General features: G+C 47.3%; 1 protein-coding gene across 7 annotated transcripts in view; it reads left to right on the top strand.

Annotated features, from left to right (window-relative positions):
* The window catches only part of RFX2 (regulatory factor X2), a 90,140-nt gene that overhangs the window by 43,796 nt on the left and 20,205 nt on the right, over nucleotides 1-26,139 (top strand). For 4 of the 7 annotated variants that reach the window (XM_043466332.1, XM_043466331.1, XM_043466330.1 and 1 more), the window contains exons 2-6: nucleotides 5,237-5,349; nucleotides 7,858-7,947; nucleotides 10,154-10,233; nucleotides 11,623-11,884; nucleotides 25,180-25,254. In XM_043466332.1, the coding sequence (XP_043322267.1) occupies nucleotides 5,245-5,349; nucleotides 7,858-7,947; nucleotides 10,154-10,233; nucleotides 11,623-11,884; nucleotides 25,180-25,254 (612 nt within the window). In that variant the 5' untranslated portion in view covers nucleotides 5,237-5,244. The remainder of the gene's footprint in view (nucleotides 1-5,236; nucleotides 5,350-7,857; nucleotides 7,948-10,153; nucleotides 10,234-11,622; nucleotides 11,885-25,179; nucleotides 25,255-26,139) is intronic. The other 3 variants (XM_043466334.1, XM_043466333.1, XM_043466336.1) reach the window with 3 other exon arrangements.

The following is a 26,139-nucleotide window of genomic DNA, read 5'->3' as shown; positions in this document are numbered from 1 at the left end:
AATCTCTGAATTCTGCCATGTCCCCCTGATGGCCTTTAACTTGGCTGGACTCAAACTGCCCTCCTGCCGTGAATAGCAGCTGAAATCTCCTCCTAGCATCTTCATCTTTGAACTGCTGGGTTTTCTCCAAGACCCCCAGGTCTCCTCCACATGTGTGGTGTTTAGCCAATTGACTAAAGGTTTTGGTGTACTCTGTAGTGAGATTTGGGGGTTCACCCTCTCTGTGGCTCTCTGTCTTCCAAGATTCCCCCCGACTTTGTGAACTCTCTCCTTTGACACTTCAAGATGCCCAGGCTGCTGCTTTCTGCCAAACAAGCATTCCTGGACAGGGGATTTACCCCCAGGTGAAAGTCAGAGTCCCCAGGCAGTCCAATCTGTGGCAGTGGTCTTCCAAGGGTGGGCTCCCTGGCAGGGTCCTCCTGCTCTGGTCACCCTCCAGTGTCTTAAATAGTTGCTTTAAAAAAATAATTTGCCCAGATTTTGTAGTTGTTTTCTGCAAAAGGTTTAATCCAGCCAATTTGCTGCTCCATTACTGAAAGCCAGTGTTTCTTTTGCATGCCTTTGAAAAACCATGTTTTAAAAAATGCTAAAGTTTGATGTGCTAAGAGCCCTTGATTAATGGACCCAAATAAAACATTTTTGCAGGAAACTGGATGAGCTTATGTGCAACCTACAACCTTGGTGATCTTAGGTGGGGAAGGAAGGGTATCACACTCTACAGATGGGCATGTTGTGTCTTCATATACGGGAGCAGCCAGACTGACCCACACGGCATCTGTCATTCTGTCTCTGATTCCAGTGTCAAAGGATGAATTGGGGAGGCAGAGAATTTGGTCTCAAAGAGTCATTATCCTTCCCAGGAGAGTCCTAGGTACCCCTGACATAACCAAGTGGTTTGTACTTTTTCTGAAACCTCTATGAACTTCTTTGTATTTCCCAACTGTACTGTCTCTTGAAATAATAATTCCATGTATCATTATCTGTTTCATAAAGTGCCATCATAGACTCTCACTATCTGAAATACCATCTATAAGTTTTTATCATTAAGTGTCAGATGTAATACTGAGGCATTACTGGTGTTCATTCATTTGCTAAATGTGTATCAGCTACCTGATACAATGTGCCTGGGACTAAAGCAGGACCTCAGCACCTCCTGGGGTGGACCACAGGGAGACAGACCCCTGTGTGGGTTTCCCAGGGATGCCATTCAAAGTACCACACACTGGGTGGCTGGAAACAACCAAAAAACAATCCTCTTGCAGTTCCAGAGACCAGAAAGTGTCGACAGGGCCATGATCGCTCTAGGAGAAGCTCCTTCCTGCCTCCTCCAACTCTGAGGCCTCGGCATCCTCGGTTTGTGGCTGCATTACCCCCGTCTCTGCCTCCCACGTCCCATGGCCTTCTTCCCTGTGTGTGCTTTCCTAAGAACACGATCACTGGATTTAGGGCCCACCCTCATCCCCTGTGATCTCTCCATCCTTTCCTTCTGTACATCTGCAGAGACGCTGTTTCCAAATAAGGTCACATCCTGAGACTCCAAGGGGACATGAATTTGGGGGGACACCCTTCAACCCACTACAGCCCCCCAAAGTGAGCTGTGCCCAATTGCCCATCCTGAGTTTTCATGGCTACCCCTGGCTTTTGGGGTTCTGGGATTCAATGAATCGGCCTTCATTGTGGCTTCATAAACTTCAGGATAGCTGGCACAGTGGTAAAGAATTCCCCTGCCAGTGCAGGAGATGTGGGTTCGATCCCTGGATCAGGAAGATCCCCTGGAGAAGGAAATGCCAACTCACTCCAGTATTCTTGCCTGGGAAATCCCATGGACAGAGGAGCCTGGCGGGCTATAGCTCATGGGGTGGTAAATAGTCGGACCTGACTGAGCATGCAGCATCATCATCAAGCTTCAGGAAGACCATGGTTGGCGTTTAAGACCAGTGTCTGATATTTCTGTTTGTCTTTAAATGTCAGAAACTTCACCGTTCTCCCAATTTGAGTCACCCTTTGGGGTCCCCCCAAGTCCTGTCATGTTGGTGAGATGGTGGCTTCAGGAATGAGGTGCTGGATGGAAGGCCTGTGGGCCTCAGGCTTCAAATCAAGACAGTGTAATTTTTCTATGTCTTCCAAAACCACACCACTTTATCAGACCCAAATTATGTGGACCAATACCCAACAACCATGGCCCATCGCCTGTTTTTATAAATAGTTTTATCAGAATCCTGCCAAGATCATTCATTCATGTGTCAGCCATGGTTGCTCCTGTGCTATGATGGCAAAGTCTAGTAGTTGTAACAGAGATCAGGCGGGCCCATAAGTCCAACCTGGGACCTAAGTCTGCCAGCTCTGGTCTGAATGGCATTTGCTGCTGTTGTCCAGTCAGTCAGGTTGAACTCTCTGCGACCCCGAGGACTGCAGCACACTAGGCTTCCCTGTTCTTCACCATCTCTTGGAGCTTGTTCAAACTCATGTCCATTGAGTCAGTGATGCCATCCAACCATCTCATCATCTGTCATCCTCTTCTCCTACCTTCAATCTTTCCTGGCATCAGGGTCTTTTCCCATGAGTCGGCTCTTTGCCAAATACTTTGGCTCAGGTGGCCAAAGTATTGGAGCTTCATCCTCAGCATCTATCCTTCCAATGAATATTCAGGATTGATTTTCTTTAGGATGGACTGGTTTGATCTCCTTGCTGTCCAACAGACTCTCAAGAGTCTCCAACACCACAGTTCAAAATCATCAGTTCTTTGACTCTCAGCTTTCTTTATGGTCCAACTCTCAAATCCATACATGACCACTGGAAAAACCATAGCTTTGACTATTTAGACCTTTGTCAGCAAAGTGATGTCTCTGCTTTTTAATACACCGTCTAGGTTTATCACAGCTTTTCTTCCAAGGAGCAAGCGTCTTTTAATTCCATAGCTGCAGTCACCATCTGCAGTGATCTTGGAGCCCAAGAAAATAAAGTCACTGTTTCCATTGTTTCCTCATCTATTTGCCGTGAAGTGATGGGACCAGGTGCCATGATCTTAGTTTTTTGAATGTTGAGTTTTAAGCCAACTTTTTCACTAAATGCCATACAGTGTGATAGACAGATACTGCATCCTTGTCAGGAGTGTGTTAGACTAACTCACATTCTGGAAGGTGCATTCTGGCCACAGTAAGCAGAGCATGGGCCCACCATCTATCCCAACTCACTCACAGCCTCTCCTTGTCTCCGTAAGACTTTAACTATGGACTGAGGAACTGGTCTCAGTGAAGTCAGCCTCCTCACTTTCTCACTAGTAGATTCATTTCATGGAGAGTTTGACTCACTTTCCTCCTAGTGCCACTGAAGTTACCCACTTCCTGGCTTCAGATGGGAACAGAATGGTACAGAGTGGGTAACTGACTGGCTTAAATGGTCAGAGAAAACCATGAATATAAGACCACAAGTTAGGCAAATTCCAATGGAATAATTCCAAAAGTGAGTTTCATCAGGAAGGAGAGAAAGTTGGAGACCCAGCAAATACAGATTGAAAATTCACAGCCTCCTCCTCCTCGCCCTCCTCTTCCTCTTCCCCCTCTGTCCCTCTCCCTCCCGTCTTCTCCTCTTCCTCCTCCAAAAGAGGCAAAGAGCATATGAGGCAGCAGTCATTGCATGGATCTGGGGACCTCTGGTGGTGAGAACTGAGTCAAGGTCACAGGAAATAGAAAAATGCCACAGGCACGGCCACAGTCCATCAAGTGGTTCCTGTGGTACCAAAGGCATGGGGGTGGGGCGCGCGGGAGGGACCTGGGATAGTCAATAAAGATGGAATTTAGCCAGCACTCTCAGATCCAAACACACACACACACACATGCACATCTTTCTGCTTCCCTTAGGCAAATTGTTTAAATCTATTATCAGTTTTTCTTTGAATTTTTTAAAAAGGCTTTAAAAAAATTATCTACTTGTTATTGGAGGTGGGACTCTTGGGGCTACAGAGAAACTCAGACAGTTTCTGGCAGTGTGTCTTGGGCACCGTGGTGTGTGCCATGCTGTCCAGGTCTCCCCGGGAGTTGGGAGCCCAGACCCTCCACTCATGGGGGGACATGCTCAACGCTGTGGCCAGGAGGGGACAGGGCAGAGATGAGACAGCTGTGTGCAGCCACAAAGCCATCTCCTCTGTCTGCAGTTGCTGATTGAACTGCTTCTTGCAGCTTTATGGTAGCTAGTGTTTATTAAAAAGTAACGAGAGGGATTTCCCTGGCAGTCCAATGATTGAGACTCCATGCTTCCACTGCAGGGTGCATGGGTTCAATCCCTGGTTGGGGAGTCAAGATCCCACATGCCCTGCTGCGTGGCCAAAAAAAAAATTTTTTTAATGTAGAGAGTTTGACTTTCAGCATTTTCCTGGAGTGAATCTCATCTGCCACTTTGTGCTGTGGTTACATGAATTTTTTGGTAGAGAACTTTTAAATGACCCATTTGAGAGATGTCTGCACCTGGATGCAGAGAAATATATCAATACTTTTACACTTTCTCATGGACAGAGGAACAGAAGGCACCTTTTCTTATTGCTGAAATGCCTGAGAATTTTTCTCCAGCCCAAAGGAAGGTGCCATTTCTTTCCTCTGCCATCACCTTTTTCTTGCTGGTGTTGAATCCGCCCCCAAAGAGACACTCGTATCTGGGGACATCTGTGGTGGTCATGACTTGGGGGATGGGTGCAGGGGTGCTATTCCATCCCTGACCTGGCCCAGGAGGTCCCACAGACCTCCTGCTCACTGGCCTGCTCGTTGACACCTGCTTGCTGGCCAAGGTGCCAAGAGGACACCCTGCCCTCAGAGGATGCACTTATAGTGGGGTGTGGTAGCTCCCCAGATGGCAAACATCCAACAAGAGCTTTTAATTTTCTCCATAAATGGCTTAAAAATTGCATGAACCCTTGAAAATAGTCGAGCTTGATGTGACTGGAAAGGGAAACGCCATTGTCCCACACCTGTCCTTCAGGAATTCCTGCTGGGCTATTTTTCAGGTTTCTATTGGGAAAAATACCTCCTGCCCCTCCCTTCTGTCTTCTTATGAAATAATTGCAAAGCCTCTTTCCCCCTGCCTCTTTCTTACCTAGTCTTGCCAGGATCCTTGCATTTGAACTTGGTCATTGCCACTCACTTACTTACCTTGTACATTGCCTCTACAGGCTTCATGATGGCAGCCCTGCCCCGCTCACTGTCTCTCTTCACCCTCCCCTCACTTTCTCTCCGCCTCTCTTTAGACCTGAGCATGCAGAACTCAGAGAGTGGATCGGATTCTCCGGCTTCCGTGGCTTTGTGTTCGTCGGCGGCTGCCCAGGCGTCTGTGGCCCAGCCAGTGACAGCCTCCCCACAGGTAACAGATCAGCCCGCCTGTTGCTTAGGCAGCCCCGGGAAAACCAGTGCAGCCAGGGGACACATCCACCACGGTTTCAAAAAGCATTTAAATCTGCAGAGCCTGGCATCTCTATTTTTCTGAATTGACTTCTCAGCTCCACGGCTGCTGCTGTTGAAATGCACCCTCATGTTCCTCCCTCTCCCCATGTTATCTGGCTTTTTCACCATTTGTTTTTAAAGGCCCCGCCAAGGAATCGGTGAAATGATCCAAACTCAGAGCCAAAGCCCTTCTCGGACTCTGATCGACTTCATTCTCATCTGCTAGCGGCAGTTTTCTTGTACCTTGGAAGTGAGCCTTCTGCGCAGAAATGAGAATTCTTAGGATTGGTTCATAATCAAATCTAGCATTAGAAGTGGCATATTCTTTCAAATTTGCAGAGAATTTTCACATCAAGTTTCTCCCAACTTCTAGATTTCCACAGTAGTTTGGAACACATCAGAAGGTAGACATAAACATAATTCCGCATGAAACTGAAGGTAATGGAGCAGACCAGAAATGGTAGACATGTGCAGAGGCCCACTATCCGTGATTTACAAATCTGAAAATTAGGAGTGGGACGGAGATAATTGGTACCAGCAAAAAAGAAAAATAAAACCCATAATTCAGCAAAAGCAAGTAGATAGACACCAACACCACTTATTCAGTTTGGAACACGTAGTCAGGCACGTGTGGCACTTACTTATTAGAAGTGTGGCCACCCCAGCATGGGTACCTAGAGGCCGTGATCACTTGCGGCTGTGGCCTCACTGTTTCCTTGCCTATCACACCTGATGCATGGGCCCTCCACCCCCTGTTCCCTGGGGTCCCTCTCACCAGCCCCAGTCTCAGGTGGCCCAGGTCTGGGTGGTGGCCGCCTTCACTCTGGCGAGTGCAGGCAGACTGGTCCCAGCATTCTGCCATGAGCTCCATGTCCATCCCAGGCTCCCGTCCCTGGACCCTGGAGATGGGTCCAGCCCCCAAGCCCAGCATCAGTGGCTGCATCCCCCACCCCTTGGGCACCGTCTCGCCTGCAGGCTTCCTGAAGAGTGAGCACCCAGTGCCTCCCCAGTAAGGGGCTTTCTTGCTCCGTCCATCCCATGATGCACGCTTCCTACTTCTTGCAGTCCCGCGCCGTCCAGCAGAACTTGCCCGCACAGTGTGAGTGTCCTGCCGCCAGCCCTACCAGGCTCCAAGCACCAGCAGTGTAGCCAGTGCTGCAGAGCAACTGAAGTTTGCAATTCATTTAAATCAAAGTAAATGTCAATGGCCACAGAGATACACAGCTATTATCTTCCATACTGGATGCCTCAGCTTTGGAGTGTGTGCCTGTAAATCCTCAAAATTCTTATTTCTCTATTTGAGGTGAAATTCACATGACACAAGATTTGCCATTTTAAGGTGAACAATTTAGCAGTGTTTAAGACATTCACAGTGTTTTGCAGCCTCCACCTCTGGCTAGTTCAAGGACATCTTCATCCTACCAAACAGAAACCCCCTCCCCATTAGCAGTGACCCTCCATCCCTCACCCCCAGCCCCTGGCAACCAGGAATCCACTCTGTCCCTGTGGATCAGCCTGTTCTGGACATTTCACGTAGATAGAATCACACGCTGTGTGTCCTGTGCCTGCTTCTCTCACTGAGCATCATGTTCTCGGGGTCCATTCACATTGTGTTGAGAGTTGGGCTTCTCCCCTTTTTCTAGCTGAGGGGTGCTCCCCTGTGTGGATGGACACTTCGGGTTTGTCCGTCCATCCTGTTGATCTCTGTCCCATCTGTGTTCTCTGTGTCTTTGGGGGTGAGTTCACGGAGGGCTAAGTGTGTTGAATTCTTAGTTCAGTGGTGTTCATGAGGCCAAACCCTGCAGAATTACTGCGCCTGGTGATGCATAGGATCCACGAGGCCAATCACAGAATCCGAGTCCACGCCAAAGCCCCAGGCTCACAGAAACAAATCCCTCCTATTCCTACCTCCCCTCGGGAGTGCATTTGATCCTTCCCGCTTTCCTAGCTTTGTCCGTCCAACCAGTTCTCCAGCAACGTGAGAGAGCCATTCTGGGAAGACGGCCCGGGGGCCCAGAGAGCAGCCATGGAGCCCAGGAAGGGGCTGGCCTGAGTCTGGGTTAAAGAACTTCCAATACTGAGATGCTGGGACTGCGACCTAGCAGTGACCGCTCTGGGCTTCCTTTCTTCCTGTGTGTTAAGCGGGGGCAGGTCGAGGGTGAACTGACAGGGTGGGGTGTGACCCAGCTTGTCCAGGGGGAGGTGGTGCGGACGGCACCCAGTTCTCAGCCCACATCACCCTGATGACTACAGATCCCCAGGAGACAAAGCTGCTGGGGGCATGTGTGTGCCCTCCTTCTTACCGCCACCCGCCCCCACCTATGTTTCCATTAAGCAGCAGCAGGCACAGTCATGCCGGCTGTGAGCGGTATTTGTTTTCAGGACTCACGTATGATGAGCCTAAATGTCCTCTCTCCTTCCCTTGTAGAGGGTGTTGGTCCAGGCAGCGGGCTCAGCTCCCAAAGGGGCCCAGATGCAGCCACTCTCCCTCCCCAGAGGCCAGCAGGTGCCACAGCAGGTAACCGCAGCGCAGGGGACATGGGACACGGTTGGCACGGCATGCCTGGGGGCCCCCATCCGAACGACAGTACTTGCTTTCCTGTTTCGTTGTTTCCTTTTGTGTGGCATGTTTGGCTCCTTACCAGGAAGCTCTCTTTGGAAGCATTAAAAAAAAAAAAAAATCTGTCACTCCAGATAGTTTGCTACAAGCCAAGAAAGCTGATGATCTTTATTCATTCAGATCTTCAGCCTTTGGGGCACAAGTGAGCCGCTAGGTAGAGCTGGGTGCAGCTGTAGACACACAGGCAGACAGCAGAGGTTTCTGAATAGAAGGAACATGGAGCCTCCAGCAGAGGTAGACCCACCCACAGGCAAGTGCTGGACCCTCAGACAGGCGCCTCTTGAGCAGTTAAATGACTAGAGAACAGAGCTTGAACGTGTGGGCTCAGCAGCCAGATCGCAGCCCAGATGATCAGCTCAGAGAGGCAGCGTGATCTGAGCAGCGGTTGGCAGACCTTTTTTGGAAAAGGCCTCACAGTGCTTTTTGTTTGTTTGGTTGGTTTTGCAGGCCAGATGGTCTCAAGCACAACCATGCAACAACCATGGATGGGATGGTGTGGCCATGTGCCAATAAAACTTTATTTGTAAGACTAGGCGGGCCAGATGTGACCCAAGGACCAGAGTTTGCCGACTCCTGCTCTATGTGAGATGCTGAATTCAAATTTGTTCAGGCTCCCATGCAACAGGACCTAGGAGCATAGTTTGGAGATGGCAAGACCCCAGAGGACACGCCTCTCCCTTCAAGGGGCTCTGCTCAGATTAGCAGGGTGTTTAGAGAGGTTTGCCTGATGCTGTGTGATGTGGGGTTTCCTGTAGGAGGAGCGAGGAGAAGACACTGGCAACCCACTCCAGTGCTCTTGCCTGGAAAATCCCATGGACGGAGGAGCCTGGTAGGCTGCAGTCCATGGGGTCGCTACGAGTCAGACACAACTGAGAGACTTCACTTTCATTTTTCACTTTCATGTATTGGAGAAGGAAATGGCAACCCACTCCAGTGTTCTTGCCTGGAGAATCCCAGGGACGGGGGAGCCTGGTGGGCTGTCATCTATGGGGTCACACAGAGTCGGACACGACTGAAGTGACTTAGCAGCAGCAGCAGCAGCAGGAGGAGGAGCGAAGGCTCTGGGGGCGCCCAGCAGGGACCCTGCGTCTCTGCCTCACCTCCTTGAGGGAGGGGTGTGACCATGGCTCCGTGATTCCAGAAGCTTCCCCTGTTCCATGGGGCTGGGCATGTGTCCACCATTTCTCTCTGGGCTGACCTCTGCATCTTACCCACCCCCTACAGGCGAGAGGGGTTATGTGTGTGCACATGTCCCTGGGTTGTGTCCTCAGAGGTGGGAGTCGACCCAGTCCTGCCGCTGCACAAAGGTCTACAGAGAGGCCATGATGAGACCTGACCCTGATTTCCTCATCCCCAGTGAGCTTGAATCAGGCATCCACTAAGCCTCCCTCCACAGCGGAGTCCTGAAGTTCCCCACACAGAGCTCTGGGCTCCATCAGAGCGCCTGTATCCTCCAGGGGTCATCAGCTGAGGCTGTGGACTGACAGAGGAGGGAGGGGTCTTCCCACCGCCCCCGCCCTCCACCCCCAGCCCCCCACCCCCACTCCAGGCCCAGCACTCCTACTGATTCTGCTCAGACCTTCAGTCTCTCCCCGGGGGGTTCCCAAGGCCCCTCCCCCAACCCAGCTGCTGGCACGGGGGTGATAGAGCACGTGAGCCACTGAACCCCTGCCCTGCCGGAGGATGGGAGTAATGGGGATTGGGATCACACTCCAAGGTCCCAGTTCTGTCCGTATCTCTGGTGTCAGCCGTCAGGCAGGACCGGCCCCTCTGCCCAGTGGCCAGTAGACCCCAGTCACCATCACCACCACCAACGCCCGGCCCTACTCTGCATCTCGGCCCCCAGATGCCAGCTGGGCTCCCCTCCGCCTGGAATAGGGGCCCCAACCTGCTGCGGTAATCCCTGTCTGGGCTAATGCGGAACATGTGGCCTCGACGTGACTGTCTCTCCTAGTTTTTAGAAGTGCCGGCCAGGGGTAGGACAAGTATAACGCACTGGGTAGGACAAGTATAACGCACTAAGTGTTCACAAAAGACGATAGGAGATATTTCCACCTGAATAATCTGGAAACCGCGTAACGCCAAGTGTCTGCTGTTGTTTCAGGTCCAGCCGGTGCAGCACGTGTACCCCCCCCAGGTGCAGTACGTGGAGGGCGGGGACGCCGTCTTCACCAACGGAGCCTTGTACGTGGGTGTCTTCTCCCCTCCCCAGGAAGGGGTTTGCAGGGAACCCACCTGGCCACCATGCCTACTGAGATCCCCTGGCAATGGGTTTGCCCACAATCTTCTCCCTTCACCTCCTGGTGGGGTGACCCAGCTATTACACCCCCATTAGGACATCACAGCCCAGTGGAGATATCAGAAATCATAGGCCTTTGTAGTTTTACTTCAAGGAAAGGCAGTTTAAAAAACAGAAACTCCAATCCACCCTTGAAGTCTGGAGAGCCCACCTTCGAAACCCAGAAACCATTTCCATCTCTGCTTTTTCATTCTGGCCTCTGTTAGCCTCTGGCTTATCTTGATGTTTAGAGAACTTGATCTTCTACTTGTCAAGGATGTCCAGGGCTCTCTGCTTTTGAACTCTGTGATGCTTGGGGCAGAGTGATGTGGTTCCCAGAAGCTCGCTGCTCGGCATGCACCCGTGTGCCTGCTTCTGACTCTGGTTTCACGACTCCCCCTTTGGGGTCCTGGGAGGGTGCGGGGGCCTGACTGTGGTTAGAGATGTGACTGCTGGGATCCTGAGTGTCCACAGCTCAGCGCTGACACAGAGGAGCATGGGTGAACCCTGGGGCCTCAGCAGGCTCTGGGCAGCACTCTGGTGGTAGCGTCCTGGTTTGACTGCACTGCAGTCAGAGATGATGTCCCCCAGGATAGGAGGGATCACCCTACCCGCCCCCCCAAAGGGGCCTTCCCTCAGTCACCCCTGAGGAAAAACCCCTACTGACGGCCTTTCACTGCAGCAGGCTGGACATCAATGGACATGGTTAATGATTTGATCCAGATGTTAAAGGAACATCAGACGAATTCTTGGAATCCTTTAGATATTCTTTTTATTAAGCAATTACATTAAAAAAAAAAAAAGACTGACTTTCTGGGTTGAAAGAACTAGATTCTCAGGAAGCTGCAAAATGAGCCCAGAGTCCCTTGTACCATTCACCCGGGCTCCCCGTCCCACTCCCTGCCGCCAGTGGTGACGGCATCTGTGACTGCAGGACACTGACATCGGGTGTATTCAGCTTCACAGCCCTTACACGCACTTGTGCCCCTGAGCCTCTGTGTGTGGGTGGCTGGGTGGGTGGGTGTGTCGGTGAGTGACTTTACATCATCTTATCCCCGGGGTAGCCCTCCCCGTTACCAGGGTCGGGTGCAGTCCCGCCCCATGCCCCCAGGGGGCCCCCGCGTGCAGTTCGCACCTGCGGTTTGTAAATGACCAGTTGTGTCAGCTGGGATTCCACGTGCTTTCTGAGACCCAGGCTGTGACCTTGGCTGTGTTGACAGTCCGTGGCTGACTTACCCACGCGCTCGGTGCCCTGGGCCCTGGCTTTGACACGACGCCTCTTCTCTCTCCACCAGGCGGACGGCCTACGCCTACAACCCCGAGCCTCAGATGTACGCCCCCAGCAGCGCCGCGTCCTACTTTGAGGCCCCAGGCGGCGCCCAGGTGACGGTGGCAGGCTCCTCCCCGCCCGCAGTCCCCTCCCACAGCATGGTGGGCATCACCATGGATGTCGGGGGCAGCCCCATCGTCTCCAGCGCGGGAGCCTACCTTATCCACGGGGGGATGGACGGCAGCAGGCACTCCCTGGCCCACACGTCCCGCTCGTCGCCGGCTACGGTATGTACGTCCCGGGCTCTGGAGGGGGCAGGTTAAGCCCCCAGCAGCAGCAGGATGGTGAGTAGAAGGCAGCTGAGACCACGGGCGTTGGGCCCCATCGGCCTCAGGCAGGTGCCCCCTCTGTGAACCTGGGGCTCTTCCTCGGTAAAGACTGAGAGTGGTAGCCAGGCAGCTACTGGGAGCGACGTTGCGTGCTGGTGGATGTTACTGGTGCTGGTGTTCCACCGTAATCAGGTCATCATTGTCAGCCTCTAGGAGGTGGAGATCAGCCCTTCCCTGCGGAACTGGGCTGAACCAACGCAGAGCTGTACGGGCACCCCTTGCCCCTGCCCCAAACCATGGCTCACCTGCTTTGGAAATGTATCTGCTTTGAAAACCCTATGTCCCATACTTACTCTTATTTTTCAAATTAGCACAGAATAGAGTGAACCCCTTGGGTGCACAGAGCGACAAGCTCTGATGCGCACAGACTCGGCTGCCTGTCCCTGCATCGGGATGCAGCACGGGACGTTGCCTCAGAACTCCCTGGGTATTTCTTGGTAGGAACACTGTCCTCTCACCCATGAGCCCTGCCACCCGTCAGTCTGTCCTCCAGCACCGCAGTTTTGCTTTGGTCGGGGGGGATCTTCCCCACCCACTGTGGCCCCTTATTTCCCCAGTGTGGATCCTGGCGATCCCGGCCAGTTGTCGTGTGAGTCACTGGCTCCTTCCTGTTCCTCCGTCGTCTTCCTTTACCCAAAAGCTCATTCATCCATTCACCAGCCGAGGGCTGCCTGGGCTGTTTCCAGTTTTTCATGATTTTGAATAAAACAGCTAGAAGTACTCACATGTGTAGACACACGTTTTGCTTTCTCTGGGGTTAATCAGCGCCCATGAGTGGGATTGCTTGCTCCTATGGTAAGTACCTGTTTAACGTTATCCGAAACCACCCATGTTTTTCTGGGCAGTGTTGAGTTCCTCCCCCAGCCCGGTGTGAGCGCCTCTCATCCACCTCGTCGCCAGCAGCTTTCATTCTCAGATGTCGTCAGCTTCTTTTATTTTAGCCATTTTCATCAGTGTGCGGTGACAGTGGTTGTAATTTGCATTTTCGTAATCACTAGTGATGGCAAGAACCTATTCATGGGCTTTGCATTTCATATATCTATTCTCTGGGGATGTGTCAGTTGAAGTTTATTGTTATTATTTTAACTGTGTTATCTATTTTCTTACTGTTAATTTTGAGAATTGTTTGTATATTCTGGATTCGAGTCCCCTGCCAGATTTGTGATTTGCAAATATTCTTTCCCAGTCTCTAAAGTGTTTTTTCATTCTCTTACAATTCTATATAAATTTTAGATCAGTTTATGTATATTTACAAAAAAATTCCTAGTGAGATTTTGATTAAATAGCCTTAAAGCTCTATATCATTTTGGAGATAATTGACATCTTTTAAGTATCTTTTGGTTTTGGAGCTATTGTAAGTGGTATTGATTTTTAATTTCTAACTCTTCATTGTTAATATATGAAAATATAGTTGATTTCTGGCTCTTGACTTTGCCTCCTGAGACTACCAAACTCACTTTTTTAGTTCTGAGAGTTTTCTGTGGTCTGCAAATAGGAACAGTTCTATTTCCCCCTTTCCAATCTGGATGACGTTTATTTCTTTTTCTTGCCTTACTGCACTGGCTAGAACATCCTGTGCGTGCTAATTCACTTCAGTCATGTCCCACTCTTTGCGACCCTATAGACTGTAGCCCACCAGGCTCCTCTGACCATTGGATTCTCCAGGCAAGAATACTAGAGTGGGCTGCCGTGCCCTCCTCCAGGGGATCTTCCCAACCCAGGTATCAAACCCATGTCTCTTATGTCTCCTGCATTGGCAGATGGGTTCTTTACCACTATCGCCACCTGGGAAGCCCAGGACGTCCTGTACGATGTTGCATATGAGTAGTGAGAGTGGATATCCCTTAGGGAAAAGCTTCGGTCTTTCATCTCTAAGTGATGTTACCTGGAGGGTTTTCACAATGCCCTTTTTCAGTTTGAGGAAGTTTCCTTCTATTCCCAGTTTTCTGAGAGTCTTTATCATAATTGGATGTTGAGTTTTGTCAAATGCTTTCTTTTCATCGATACGATCGTGTGCTTTTTCTTCTTTAGACTATTGATATAATGGGTCAACTAAAAAATACCTTCCTGTTTTTGTGGAGGCCTAATCTTCAATAGAAGGGGATGCTCTAGCCTCATCCCTGTTCTCTTGATCCTGATGTGTTTCAGGGTCACCCTGATATCAGAGGCCCCCCAAGTCTCGCTGGCCTCTCCTTTCTATGTCCAGAGTGTGGGTGCTGTCTGCCCCGCCATCCCTGGGGCACCCCCAGCCTGTGCCTCCCCACCTGCTCCCTGCAGGGCCCTCAGCACACACACCCTCAGAGGACTGGCTGGCAGACCTGAGCGTGGAGCTGCTGTCCAGTCGGGAGTGTTCCTCACAGACATGACGCCTCCGCATCAGCAAACTGCATCGACTCATACTAGTGAATAAACTAGGGTCACGGGTCACAGTCCAACTGCGGTCGTCAGTCATGATGTTCTCTGTGGTCCATACCACCTCACCACAAACAAAGGCAGCTCAGACCCTGGGCTGCCCTGTCACTGTGGTCTGATATCTGGGTTTCAAGTTTTTTCATTGATTGAAAATCCATATACAGTCTGTATTTTGACACCCTACCCTGCTCTTCCAGGACAGATTTTATTTTCTTGAGTTCCAAAATCACTGTGGACAGTGACTGTAGCCATGAAATTAAAAGATTCTTGCTCCTTGGAAAGAAAACTGTGACAAACCTAGATAGTGTATTAAAAAGCATTATTCTGCCAACAAAGATCTGTCTAGTCAAAACTATGGTTTTCCCAGTAGTCATGTATGGATGTGAAAGTTGGACCATAAAGAAAGCTGAACACTGAAGAATTAATGCTTTTGAATTGTGGTGCTAGAGAAGACTCTTGAGAGTCCCTTGCTGCAAGGAGATCAAACAAGTCAATCCTAAAGGAAATCAACCCTGAATATTCATTGGAAGAACTGATGCTGAAGCTGAAGCTCCAAACCTTTGGTGACGTGATGCAAAGAGCCAACTCATTGGAAAAGACCCTGATGCTGGGAAAGATTGAGGGCAGGAGGAGAAAGGGGCAACAGAGGATGAAATGGTTGGATGACATCATCAACTCAATGGACATGAGTTCAAGAAAACTCAGATAGTGAAGGACAGAGAAGCCTGGTGTGCTGCAGTCCATGGGGTCACAAAGAGTTGGAAACAACTTAGCAACTGAACAACAATAGGTAGAATCTAAAATATGATACAAATGAATTTATTTACAAAACAGATTCACAGACACAGAAAACAAAGTTATGGTTACCAAAGGGGAAAGTGGGTGGGGGAGGGATAAATTGGGAGTTTGGGATTAGCAGATATAAACTACTATACATAAAATAGATAAACAGTAATGTCCTACTGTACAGCTCAGGGAACTATTTTCAGTATCCTTTGATAAACCCAAGTGAAAAAGAGTATGAGAAAGAATATATATATTTTAGTTGCAGTATTTGGGGCCTTGGGATGACAGATTCAAGTTCTGCAGTGTGCAGGCTACAGCAGACATCTCTGAGATATGCCACTTGAAATCCTAGGAGTTTCTTGTCTGAGTCATCGGAGACTCAGCTCCTGCTTTCAGGACCCCAGCAAACATCCTTGCTTTGACCACCTGCACTCGCGGGTATAGAGGAGCTACATCTCACATCCTCTGTCCAGCTCGCCGAGAAGACCGTCACGTGATCACTCCAAAAAGATGTGTCTGTGAGGGACTAGCTTCCGTCTACGCTCAGTAAGACTGATGGAGAGCCCGTCCATGCCTCCTCTGGCCTGGCTTCCCACGCGGGCCCCTCCATTCTCATGGCACCCTTCCTGGTGGCCCACGGGGCTGGTGCACCATCCACGTGGCCTCACAGCTCACAATGGATCATCAGCCGCAAAACGGCTCTTCTCTGTAGCCTGTGTTTTCAGGGAAGATCAGGATATCTTGATGGCGAGCTCACATGCCTACTGGGCTTTTGCTAGAGGCTACCTTGCCCCCTGGACAGACCTTTGTCCAAATACCACAGGAAACATTTTGCCAGCAAAAGCACATCTATTTTTCTCTAAAATACTCATCATCAGACTTCCCTGGCAGTCCAGCGGTTAAGACTTAGTGCTTTCACTGCAAGTGAAGTGGGTTTGACCCCTGGTCAAGGAACTAAGATCGTGCAATCAACCAAAACAATAAATAAATGAATAAATAAATAATTCATCATCACTTTTTATCTGTTTAAGAGACATTTTAAAAGAATTTTAGGTTTATAGAAAAATCGAGCCTCAGATCAGTTCCTTTCAGTCATTCAGTCGTGTCCGACTCTTTGCGACCCCACGGACTGCAGGCAACCCAGGCTTCCCTGTCCATCACCAACTCCTGGACCATACTCAAACTCATGTCCATTGCGTCGGTGATGCCATCCAACTATCTCATCCTCTGTCATTCCCTTCTCCTCCTGCCTTCAATCTTTCCCAGTATCAGGGTCTTTTCCAATGAATCGATTCTTCACATCAGGTGGCCAAAGTATTGGAGTTTCAGCTTCAGCATCAGTCCTTCCAATGAATATTCAGGACTGATTTCCTTTAGGATGGACTGGTTGGATCTCCTTGCTGTCCAACGGACTCTCAAGAGTCTTCTCCAAAAAAGGCATCAATTCTTTGGCATTCAGCTTTCTTTATAGTCCAACTCTCACATCCATACATAACTACTGGAAAAACTATAGCTTTGACTAGATGGACCTTTGTTGGCAAAGTAACATCTCTCTGCTTTTTAATATGCTGTCTAGCTTGGTCATAACTTTCCTTCCAGGAGCAAGCATCTTTTAATTTCAGGGCTGCAGTCACCATCTGCAGTGATTTTAGAGCCCCCCAATAATAATGTCTCTCACTGTTTCCATTGTTTCCCTATCTGTTTGCCATGAAGTGATGGGACCAAATGTCATGATCTTAGTTTTCTTAATGTTGAGTTTTAAGCCAACTTTTTCATTCTCTTCTTTCACTTTCATCAAGAGGCTTTTTAGTTCTTCGCTTTCTGCCATAAGAGTAGTGTCATCTGCATATCAGAGGTCATTGATATTTCCCTTGGCAATCTTGATTCCAGCTTGTGCTTCATCCAGCCCTGCATTTCTTTTCTTTTTTTTTTTTATTTTTTTTTTCAGCCCTTCATTTCTTATCATGTACTCTGCATATAAGTTAAATAGGCAGGGTGACAATATACAGCCTTGATGTACTCCTTTCCCAATTTGGAACCAGTCTGTTGTTCCATGTCCGGTTCTAACTGTTGCTTCTTGACCTGCATACAGATTTCTCAGGAGGCAGGTCAGATGGTCTGGTATTCCCATCTCTTTCAGAATTTTTCACGGTTTGTTGTGATCCATACAGTCAAAGGCTTTGGCATAGTCAATAAAGCAAAAGTAGACGTTTTTCTGGAACCCTCTTGCTTTTTCGATCATCCAGCAGATGTTGGCAATTTGGTCTTTGGTTCCTGTACCTTTTCTAAATTCAGCTTGAACATCTGGAAGTTCAGGGTTCACGTACTGTTTAAGCCTGGCTTGGAGAATTTTGAACATTACTTTGTTAGCAAAATGGTTGTCTGAGGAGGCCTTACAAATAGCTGTGAAAAGAAGAGAAGCTAAAGGCAAAGGAGAAAAGGAAAGATATACCCATTTGAATGCAGAATTCCAAAGAATAGCAAGGAGAGATAAGAAAGACTTCCTCAGCGAGCAATGCTAAGAAACAGAGGAAAGTAATAGAATGGGAAAGACTAGAGATCTCTTCAAGAAAACTAGAGATACCAAGGGAACATTTCATGCAAAGATGAGTGTAATAAAGGACAGAAATGGTATGAACCTAACAGAAGCAGAGATATTAAGAAGAGGTGGCAAGAATACACAGAAGAACTATACAAAAAAGATCTTCATGACCCAGATAACCACAATGGTGTGATCACTCACCTAGAGCCAGACATCCTGGAATGACAAATCAAGTGGGTCTTAGGAAGCATCACTACAAACAAAGCTAGTGGAGGTGATGGAATTCTAATTGAGCTATTTCAAATCCTAAAAGATGATGCTGTGAAAGTGCTGCACTCAATATGCCAGCAAATCTGGAAAACTCAGCAGTGGCCACAGGACTGGAAAAGGTCAGTTTTCATTCCAATCCCAAAGAAAGGCAATGCCAAAGAATGTTTAAATTACCACACAATTGCGCTCATCTCACACACTAGCAAAGCAATGCTCAAAATTGAACCTAAACCAGAGAATTTCCATGATCCCCCACCCCATACCCACACAGAGCTCTCCTTATTCTTAACATCTTACCTAAGTTTGGTGCATTTGTTACAGTCACTAAACCAATAGTGACACCTTATTGCTATTAACTAAAGCTCTGGTTGACATTAGGGCTCCCTCTTTGTGTTGTACGTTCCATGGGTTTTGACAAACTTCTAATGATGTCATCACTTTTGAATTTGGTTTTTGCACATTTCTTTGCAAAGGGGGAAGCAGTGTCCCTTTGAAAGATCTATCTGAAATTTTTGTCTCTGTTCTGCTTTAAGTGACAGAATTAAAGAATGCTACTGGAAAGCACTCTGGCACTTATTCTAAAAAGTCTCAGTTAATTTTCCAGAGAAGTCATCATCCTATTTAGCGTGACACAAACCCAAGGGATACATGTGGTCATCATTCAATAAAAACTTCCTTCTAATTTCCTTCATCTTTTCTTTATGGTCTTGTTTACTTTCATGGCTCTGTATGCAAATACCCACAGTGTGTGACTCCTGATTGACTTCTGGTCCACAGATGGGACTTCTGATTGGTTAATAGGGTTGAGTGGGGATTGGTTTCCAGGTCTTGGGGAGGTCATTGGGTCAATGAGGTCAATGACCATTTGGGGAGGCTGGCTGAAGGACCTATAGGAAAGCTTTGTGCTCTTTTTGCAACTTTTTTTTTTTTTTTTGCAACTTTTTTGTAAGTCTGGATTTATTTCCAAACTAAAAATTTTTTTTAAATGTTTAATTGATGAATTAAGAAGTAGAACTACAATATTTTAAGTTCTGAGAACTACAAAAAGAGTGAAACATGTTTGTTAGCCTTTAAAAATGACTACTTGGACTTCCCTGGGGGTCCAGTGGCTGAGACTCTGCACTCCCAACGCGGGGGGTCTGGGTTCCATCCCTGGTCGGGGAACTGAGATCCCACATGCCGCAAGGCACGGCCAGATCCAGCCTTGAGATACAAGTTTGCTTCGATATTGGTCATTGCTGGCCCTTTGCAGGGGTGATCTTGGTCTGTCGGGTCATTTTAATGAGATTACTGTGTTATGGATGGAATGACCATTTGGACGGACACTAATGAACTCAGAGAAGTAACTTTCACCCTCCCTTAGAAGACATGAATCTAGTCCTTATGTCAGGCAAAATCTTGCCAGGATTATACAAGAAAGAAAAGGAATTTTTAAAATTCCTTAAAAATTTTTAAATACTAGACCAATTTCAATATACATGTGCGTGCATGCTCAGTTGCTCAGTCATGTCTGACTCTTTGCCACCCCATGAATTGTAGCTGTCCAGGCTCTTCTGTCCGTGGGATTCTCCAGGCAAGAATACTGGAGTGGCTTGCCATTTCCTTCTCCAGGGGGTCTTCCTGGCCTGGGGGTCAAGCCTGCGTCTCCTGCACTGGCAGGTGGACTCTTTACCACTGAGCCACCTGGGATACTTGAGAGCTATTAAAACTTATCTGCACTCTGCTATCACATTTAATTCTTGAGACACTGTATCTTTGATCATAAGTCCTTAAGCCTTGTCTCCCCACCTTTCTCCAGAGCCCCTAAAGCATGATATGTGTGTACCCTTTTTCACAGGCATTCTGCTAATAATTCATGCAGTGGAAGTCAGTGAAATTAAATTGCCAAGGAAAAGGAATAAGGGCTGCATTGCGTGCAATCAAAAATAAAGATGGAGGACTTCCCTGGTGGTCCAGTGATTTACACTTTGCCTTCCAATGTGGGGGGTGCAGGTTCAATCCCTGGTTGGGGAGCTAAGATTCCACATGCCTTTCGGCCAAGAAAACAACATAAAACAGAAGCAATATTGTAGCAAATACAATAAAAACTTTAAAAAAACAAAAAGGTCCACATCAAAAAAAAAAATCTTAAAAGAAATAAAGATATAACTCCTGGTAAGTCAAGAAATATGTATGTGTGTGTGTATATATATATATATATATATATATATATATATATGTATGTATGTATAACATGTATACATATGTTATATATGTATATTATATACATATACATAATATTATATACATATACATAATATACATATAATATATATGTATATAATATATATAATATATATATGTATAACATGCATCCATGTTATATATAATACCAAGATGTAAAGGAATCCTCAAAAAGTTGAGAAAACAGAAATGATTTTAGGGATGCCTGGCCCTGGGGTGGGAATGGGGCACCTCTACATCCATCCTTGGCTCTTCCTTACATGTTGGACATGTGCAGCTACCACTTTAATAAAAAAATCTTTTCAGTAATAAGAAACTCCAGTGGAGTATAAAATTAGTTTCCACTTTAAACACTAACTTTTCCAGCCCCTGAGAGGACTGAGCAAGCCTTTTGTACTTGTGCAGTTAGAATCCCTGGGTCAGGTTTGTAAGCAAGCCTCCCCTCCGACTCAACACCCAACTCCCACCCCCCATCCCCCCATCCCTCCCACCCCAACCCCTGCCCCGACTGACTTCAAGTTCCAGTGTGAGAGGCTCCTTTTCCAAGGATGCTGGCTGACTGGGCGCTGCTCGGGGCTGGGAGGCGGCGCCGCAGCGCCCTCTGCTGGATGCACTGCGCTGTGCCTTCCGTCCTAACTTCAGGGCACCAACCTCTCCGTCGGAACTTGGGGAACTAGGGATGTTTTCCTGAACTTCATCACCTTCAGAAGCGTCCCCGATGCCTTAATTTTAAAATGCAGTGAACACCTTGGGAGGTTCCACTTTGAATCAAGTTAATTTAATGTATAATATCAGTGGGCTTGTTCAGACCCTGTTTACTAGCTAGGGGGTTTTGAGGATGGCCTTACACAGCAAATGTTCATTTGTATTCTTTTCCACAATACTCAGAACTCCACGCCTTTTAGCAGTCAGTCTTACATATGTCTGGCACCCTCTCAGGAGCTCCATGAGATCAAAATTGTTTTCATGGGCTTCCCTGATGGCCCAGTGGTTAAGAATCCACCTGCCAATACAGGGGACAGATTCGATCCCTGATCTGGGAAGATCCCACATGCTGTGGGGCAACTAAGCCTGTGTGCCACAACTGCTTACTGAGCCTGTACTCTAGAGCCCACAAGTAGAATCTGCTGAAGCCTGTGCACCTTAGAGCCTGTGCTCTGCAATAAGAAAAGCTACTGCAGTGAGAAGCCCTTGAACCACAACTGGAGAGTAGCTCTGGAGGCTCATTCGGTAAAGAATCTGCCTTCAGTGCGGGAGACCTGGGTTCAGTCCCCAGGTTGGGAAGATCTCCTGGAGTAGCACATGGCAACCCACTCCAGCATTCTTGCCTGGAGAATCCCCATGGACAGAGGAGCCTGGCGAGCTGCAGTCTATGAACACATGAAATGCTATTTTTCCTTGAAAGGATGACAGACAAATTATGATTATTCAGACTTGGAGATCTGGCCCACATTTTCTCAAAAATGAAAGGCTGTGAGCCTGACACATCCAGGGAAACAACTGACAGATTTTATTGCCAATATGTTCTACAAAAAAAAAAAAAGAAAAAATAGAACTTTGGAAAACTGGTATCTTGCTGAAATGGCTGGATGTTTTCGATATTGTATGATGAAATATGTCAGTATTTGGAAGATCTGCAAACTTGGTGAACCAATATTTTCCAGGTGACCGGTGCACAGTGTTACAAAACCAGGCATGTGAGTAAAAAGATTCATTCAAATCATAAGTGAGACTAAAGTTTTTTTTAATTATATAGTTTTTATTGAGGTGAATTTCACAGAACATAAAAATGCACCATTTTAATTATGTAAAAGGGTACAAACCAGTGGTATTTGGTACATGTTCACAATGTTGTGTAACCATTACCCTACCGAGTTCCAGAACATTCTCATCACCCTGTACCAGTTAGTAGTCACCCTCCCCCGCCACCCCATTCCTTCCTCCTCCAGCCCCCGGCAACTAAACTAATCTGCTTTCTGTCTCCATGGATTCACCTGTTCTGGACAAATGGAACCCCTCACACATGAACCCCTCACATGTGGCCTTTTATGTCTGGCTTGTCTCACTGAGCATCATATTTTCAAGGCTCATTCACACTGTAACATGTGTCAGTGCTTCACTCCTTTGGGGGCATGAATAATATTATATTGTATGTGTGGACCATATCTTGTTTATCCATTCATCGGTGACTGACATTTGCATTTCTCTGCTTTCTTGTCATTATGAATAATGCTACTATGGACAAGTTTTTGTTAGAACACCTGTTTTCAATTATCTTGGGTCTAATGGCATTGTTGGGTCATGTGGCTTAACCGAATTTATATTTAACAAATGTTTACCACAGTGGCTGAACCATTTTGCATTTCCACCAGCAATGGACAAGGGTTCCCAATTCCTCCCCATCCTTGCCAACACTTGTCATTAATATTTTTCTTTTTTCTTTTACTAACCATCCTCATGGGTATAAAGTGGTACCTCATTGTGGTTTAGTTTGTATTTCCCTAATGACTAATGATGTTGAGCATCTTTTTATGTGCTTATTAGAGACATATCTATTCTAGACTTTTGCCCATTTTCTAATCAGGTCATTCTGTCATTTTGTTTTTGAGTTGTGAGAGTTCTTTATAATATTCTGGATATAGGCCCTGATTAGATATATGATTTGCAAAGATGTTCTCCCATTCCGTGGGTTGTCTTTTCACTGTCTTAATAGTGTTCTTCAATGTACAAAAGCTTTTAATTTTAATGAAATCCAATTTATCTTTTTAAAAGTTTTTACCTTTTTTTTTAAATTTTACTTTTGGTGTCATGTCTAAAATTCCCAAATCCAAGGTCATGGAAATAACCTTATTTTACCTGATCACTACAGGTTTTGTTCTCTAAGGGTTTTGTTCTTTTAGCTCTTACATGTAGTTCTTTGATCCATTTTGAATTGATTTTGGTATATGCTGTGAGGTGAGGGTCCCACTTCATTCTTTTGCATGAGGCTATCTATTTATCCCACCATCATTTGTTGAAAAGTGTCTTCTTTCTCCATTGACTGAACACCCTTGTTGAAAATCAATTGATCCTGGATGTATGGGTTTATCTCTGGACTCTCAATTCCATCCCATTGTTCTCTATGTCTATTCTATTCTGGTACTGCACTACTTTGGTTACTGACTTTGTAATCAATTTTGAAATGAGGACTTGTGAGTCTTCCAACTTGGTACTTCTTTTTCAAGATTGTTTTGATACTTGGGGTCCCCTGCAATGCCATATGAATTTTAAGATCTACTTATCCATTTGAGAAGGCACTTGGAAGCTGTGTAGGGAATTTTGATAGAGATTGCATTCTGCCTATAGATCAGTTAGGAGAGTATTACCCTCTTATGGGCTTCCCTTGGCTCAGAGGTTAAAGCGTCTGCCCGCAATGCGGGAGACCTGGGTTCGATCCCTGGGTCGGGAAGATACCCTGGAGAAGGAAATGGCAACCCACTCCAGTATTCTTGCCTGGAGAATCCCATGGACAGAGGAGCCTGGTGGGCTACAGTCCACGGGGTCGCAAAGAGTCAGACACGACTGAGGGACTTCACTTTCACCCTCTTAATAGTAAGTCTTCCAGTCCATGAACATAGGATGTCTTTGTTTGTTCCGATCATCTTTAAGTTCTTGAAATGTTTCATAGCTTTTTCAGTGTACAATTATTTCACCTCCTTGATGAAACATATTCCTAGGTATTTTATTCTCTTTGATACTATTTCAAGTAGTTTGTTTTCTTCATTTCATTTTGCTATCATTCATTGTTTAAAATAACTGATTTTTGTATGTGCATCTGGTATCTTGCAACTCTGGTGCTGATGTTTTTTTGTGTGGATCCTTCAGAATTTTCCATATTTAAGATCATGCTATCTGTAAACGGAGGCAGTTTTGCGTCTTCTGCTTCCATGTGGATGCCTTTTATTTCCTATTTATTTCCTATTTCCTTTTATTCTATGACCCTGGCTAGAACTTCCAGTGCAATGTCAAATAGCAGTGGTGAGAATGGACATTCTCAGCCATGGTCAAAAGAGGTGGTGGGTGAAGCAGAATCCCCTTGTTCCTGAACACGGCTCCAGGAACTGGTCCATCTGTACTTTCTGAATGCGCTGGGCCTGCTTTTTACAGAAGCACCTCTGTGGTCTTTGCCTCCCCTGGGTGCTGAAGGGTCATTTCTTCCAACAGAGCTCACGTTTGCATTTTCCATGAAAGAGCTGGGCTCAGATATGGTGGTTGCCACACATGACCTTTGCACAGACCTGCCGTGGCCCCTCAGCCCTCACCACTGAGAGGCCTGAGGTTCTATCTCAGAAGCCCTCTCCCAGAAAGGGCCCCCTTGTAAGCTGCACATGACTCCCCGCCACTCGGTCCCATCTCTGTGGCCCCAGGAACCTGTGCCCCCTGATGGCAGGGCTGGGGTTGTAGCCTCATGGTGTTCTCCCACCCTGGGCGTTGCAACATGACAGGCTGACCTGGAAATCAGTGCCACAAACTGTCCCCACCATCAGTGGTCCTCTGGTTCTCCCAGCGCACATGACGGGTGTGGGGAGCAGCAGGCGGTTATTACGCTGACTTCGCTTAAACTTGAACTTACGCAGCCACTAAGTCTTCTTGTGCATGCTCACATGCAGACTCGTTGAAACTTGGCTGCCCATGTGGACCGGCCCGTGTAGACAGGAGGACCCCCTGCTGCTGGTGTCCGACGGGCTCTGGGCGCCTCCGCATGTGATGAAGTAACTCTCGGGCTGAGGCTTCACTACCCCTCACAATCCATCCCTCACCTAACCACCCCCTGCCTATGTCCAGCCTGGCTTCTATTCCATAGGCACGCGGATCTTTGTTTGGATATTAATACAAACAAATCTTGGCTGATGCTAACTATCTGATTTCCTTTTTTTTTTTTTTTTCCATTTTGTTTTGTTTCTGCGCACATTTTCTTTAGCTTGAAATGGCGATTGAAAACCTCCAAAAAAGCGAAGGGATCACCTCTCACAAAAGCGGTTTACTCAACAGCCATGTAAGTGTGCGTCGACCTGCTGGTCTGCTCTGCTCTGCCTGTCACCTTCATAGGCATTTTAAAATCAAACAGGGCATTCCCTGGTGGCCATGACCACAGGTTCAATCCCTGATCCCAGAACTGAGACCTGGCAAACTGTGCAGTGAGGCCAAAAAAAGAAAAAAGAAAACAATGAGTTGACACCTTTAAAGTGCCAAAAGGGGAAGGGGGAAGCCAACCTAGAATTCAGCAAAAATATCCTTCTAATTCGAAAGGAAATCAAGATAGACTCTTCCTTTGTGAGAGGAGAATAACGACGCCTCCCTCCTGGTGGGACAGGGATTAAACTGCTTAGTGCACCTAACATCCTGCCCACCAGGCCTGGCAGAGGATAGCACTGTAAATAAATTCACACTCAAACAAGCCACCACCAAAAAATGACACCGGATTTTATGGGGGCTGCCGTAAAAGTTCTTGGCTAATTCTGTGATTAGCTCTTTGGGAAAAAAAAAAAAAATGGTAATTTGAAGGACTTCCCTGGTGGTCCAGTGGCTAAGACTCCAGGCTCCCAAGGTGTCATAGGTTTGATCCCTGGTCAGGGAAATAGATCTGACACAGTGTGGCAAAAAAAAAAAAAAGTAATTTGAGAAAGGGCAAATCAACTAAATCCTACTGATTTTAGCCGCATAAGACCCTTCTCTGATGGGCACACTGTGATCACAGGTTCCAGGTCAGGATGGTGAAAATGGCCTTGCCTCCCACTGGCTTTTCGGGGCAGGATGGGGGCAGGAGGGGCTGACAGCACAGAGGCTCAGCTTCCAGGGACAGTTGAGGAGGGAAAGCGTCCATCTCCCCCACACTCCCCCCTGTTCCCGTTACCTAAACTCTCTGAATTCAACTTTAACA

This window comes from Cervus canadensis, chromosome 4 (assembly GCF_019320065.1).
Source record: "Cervus canadensis isolate Bull #8, Minnesota chromosome 4, ASM1932006v1, whole genome shotgun sequence".
Classification (NCBI taxonomy): Eukaryota; Metazoa; Chordata; class Mammalia; order Artiodactyla; family Cervidae; genus Cervus; species Cervus canadensis.
Note: the sequence above shows the minus strand (reverse complement) of the source record. Positions and strands in the feature narration are given on the sequence as shown.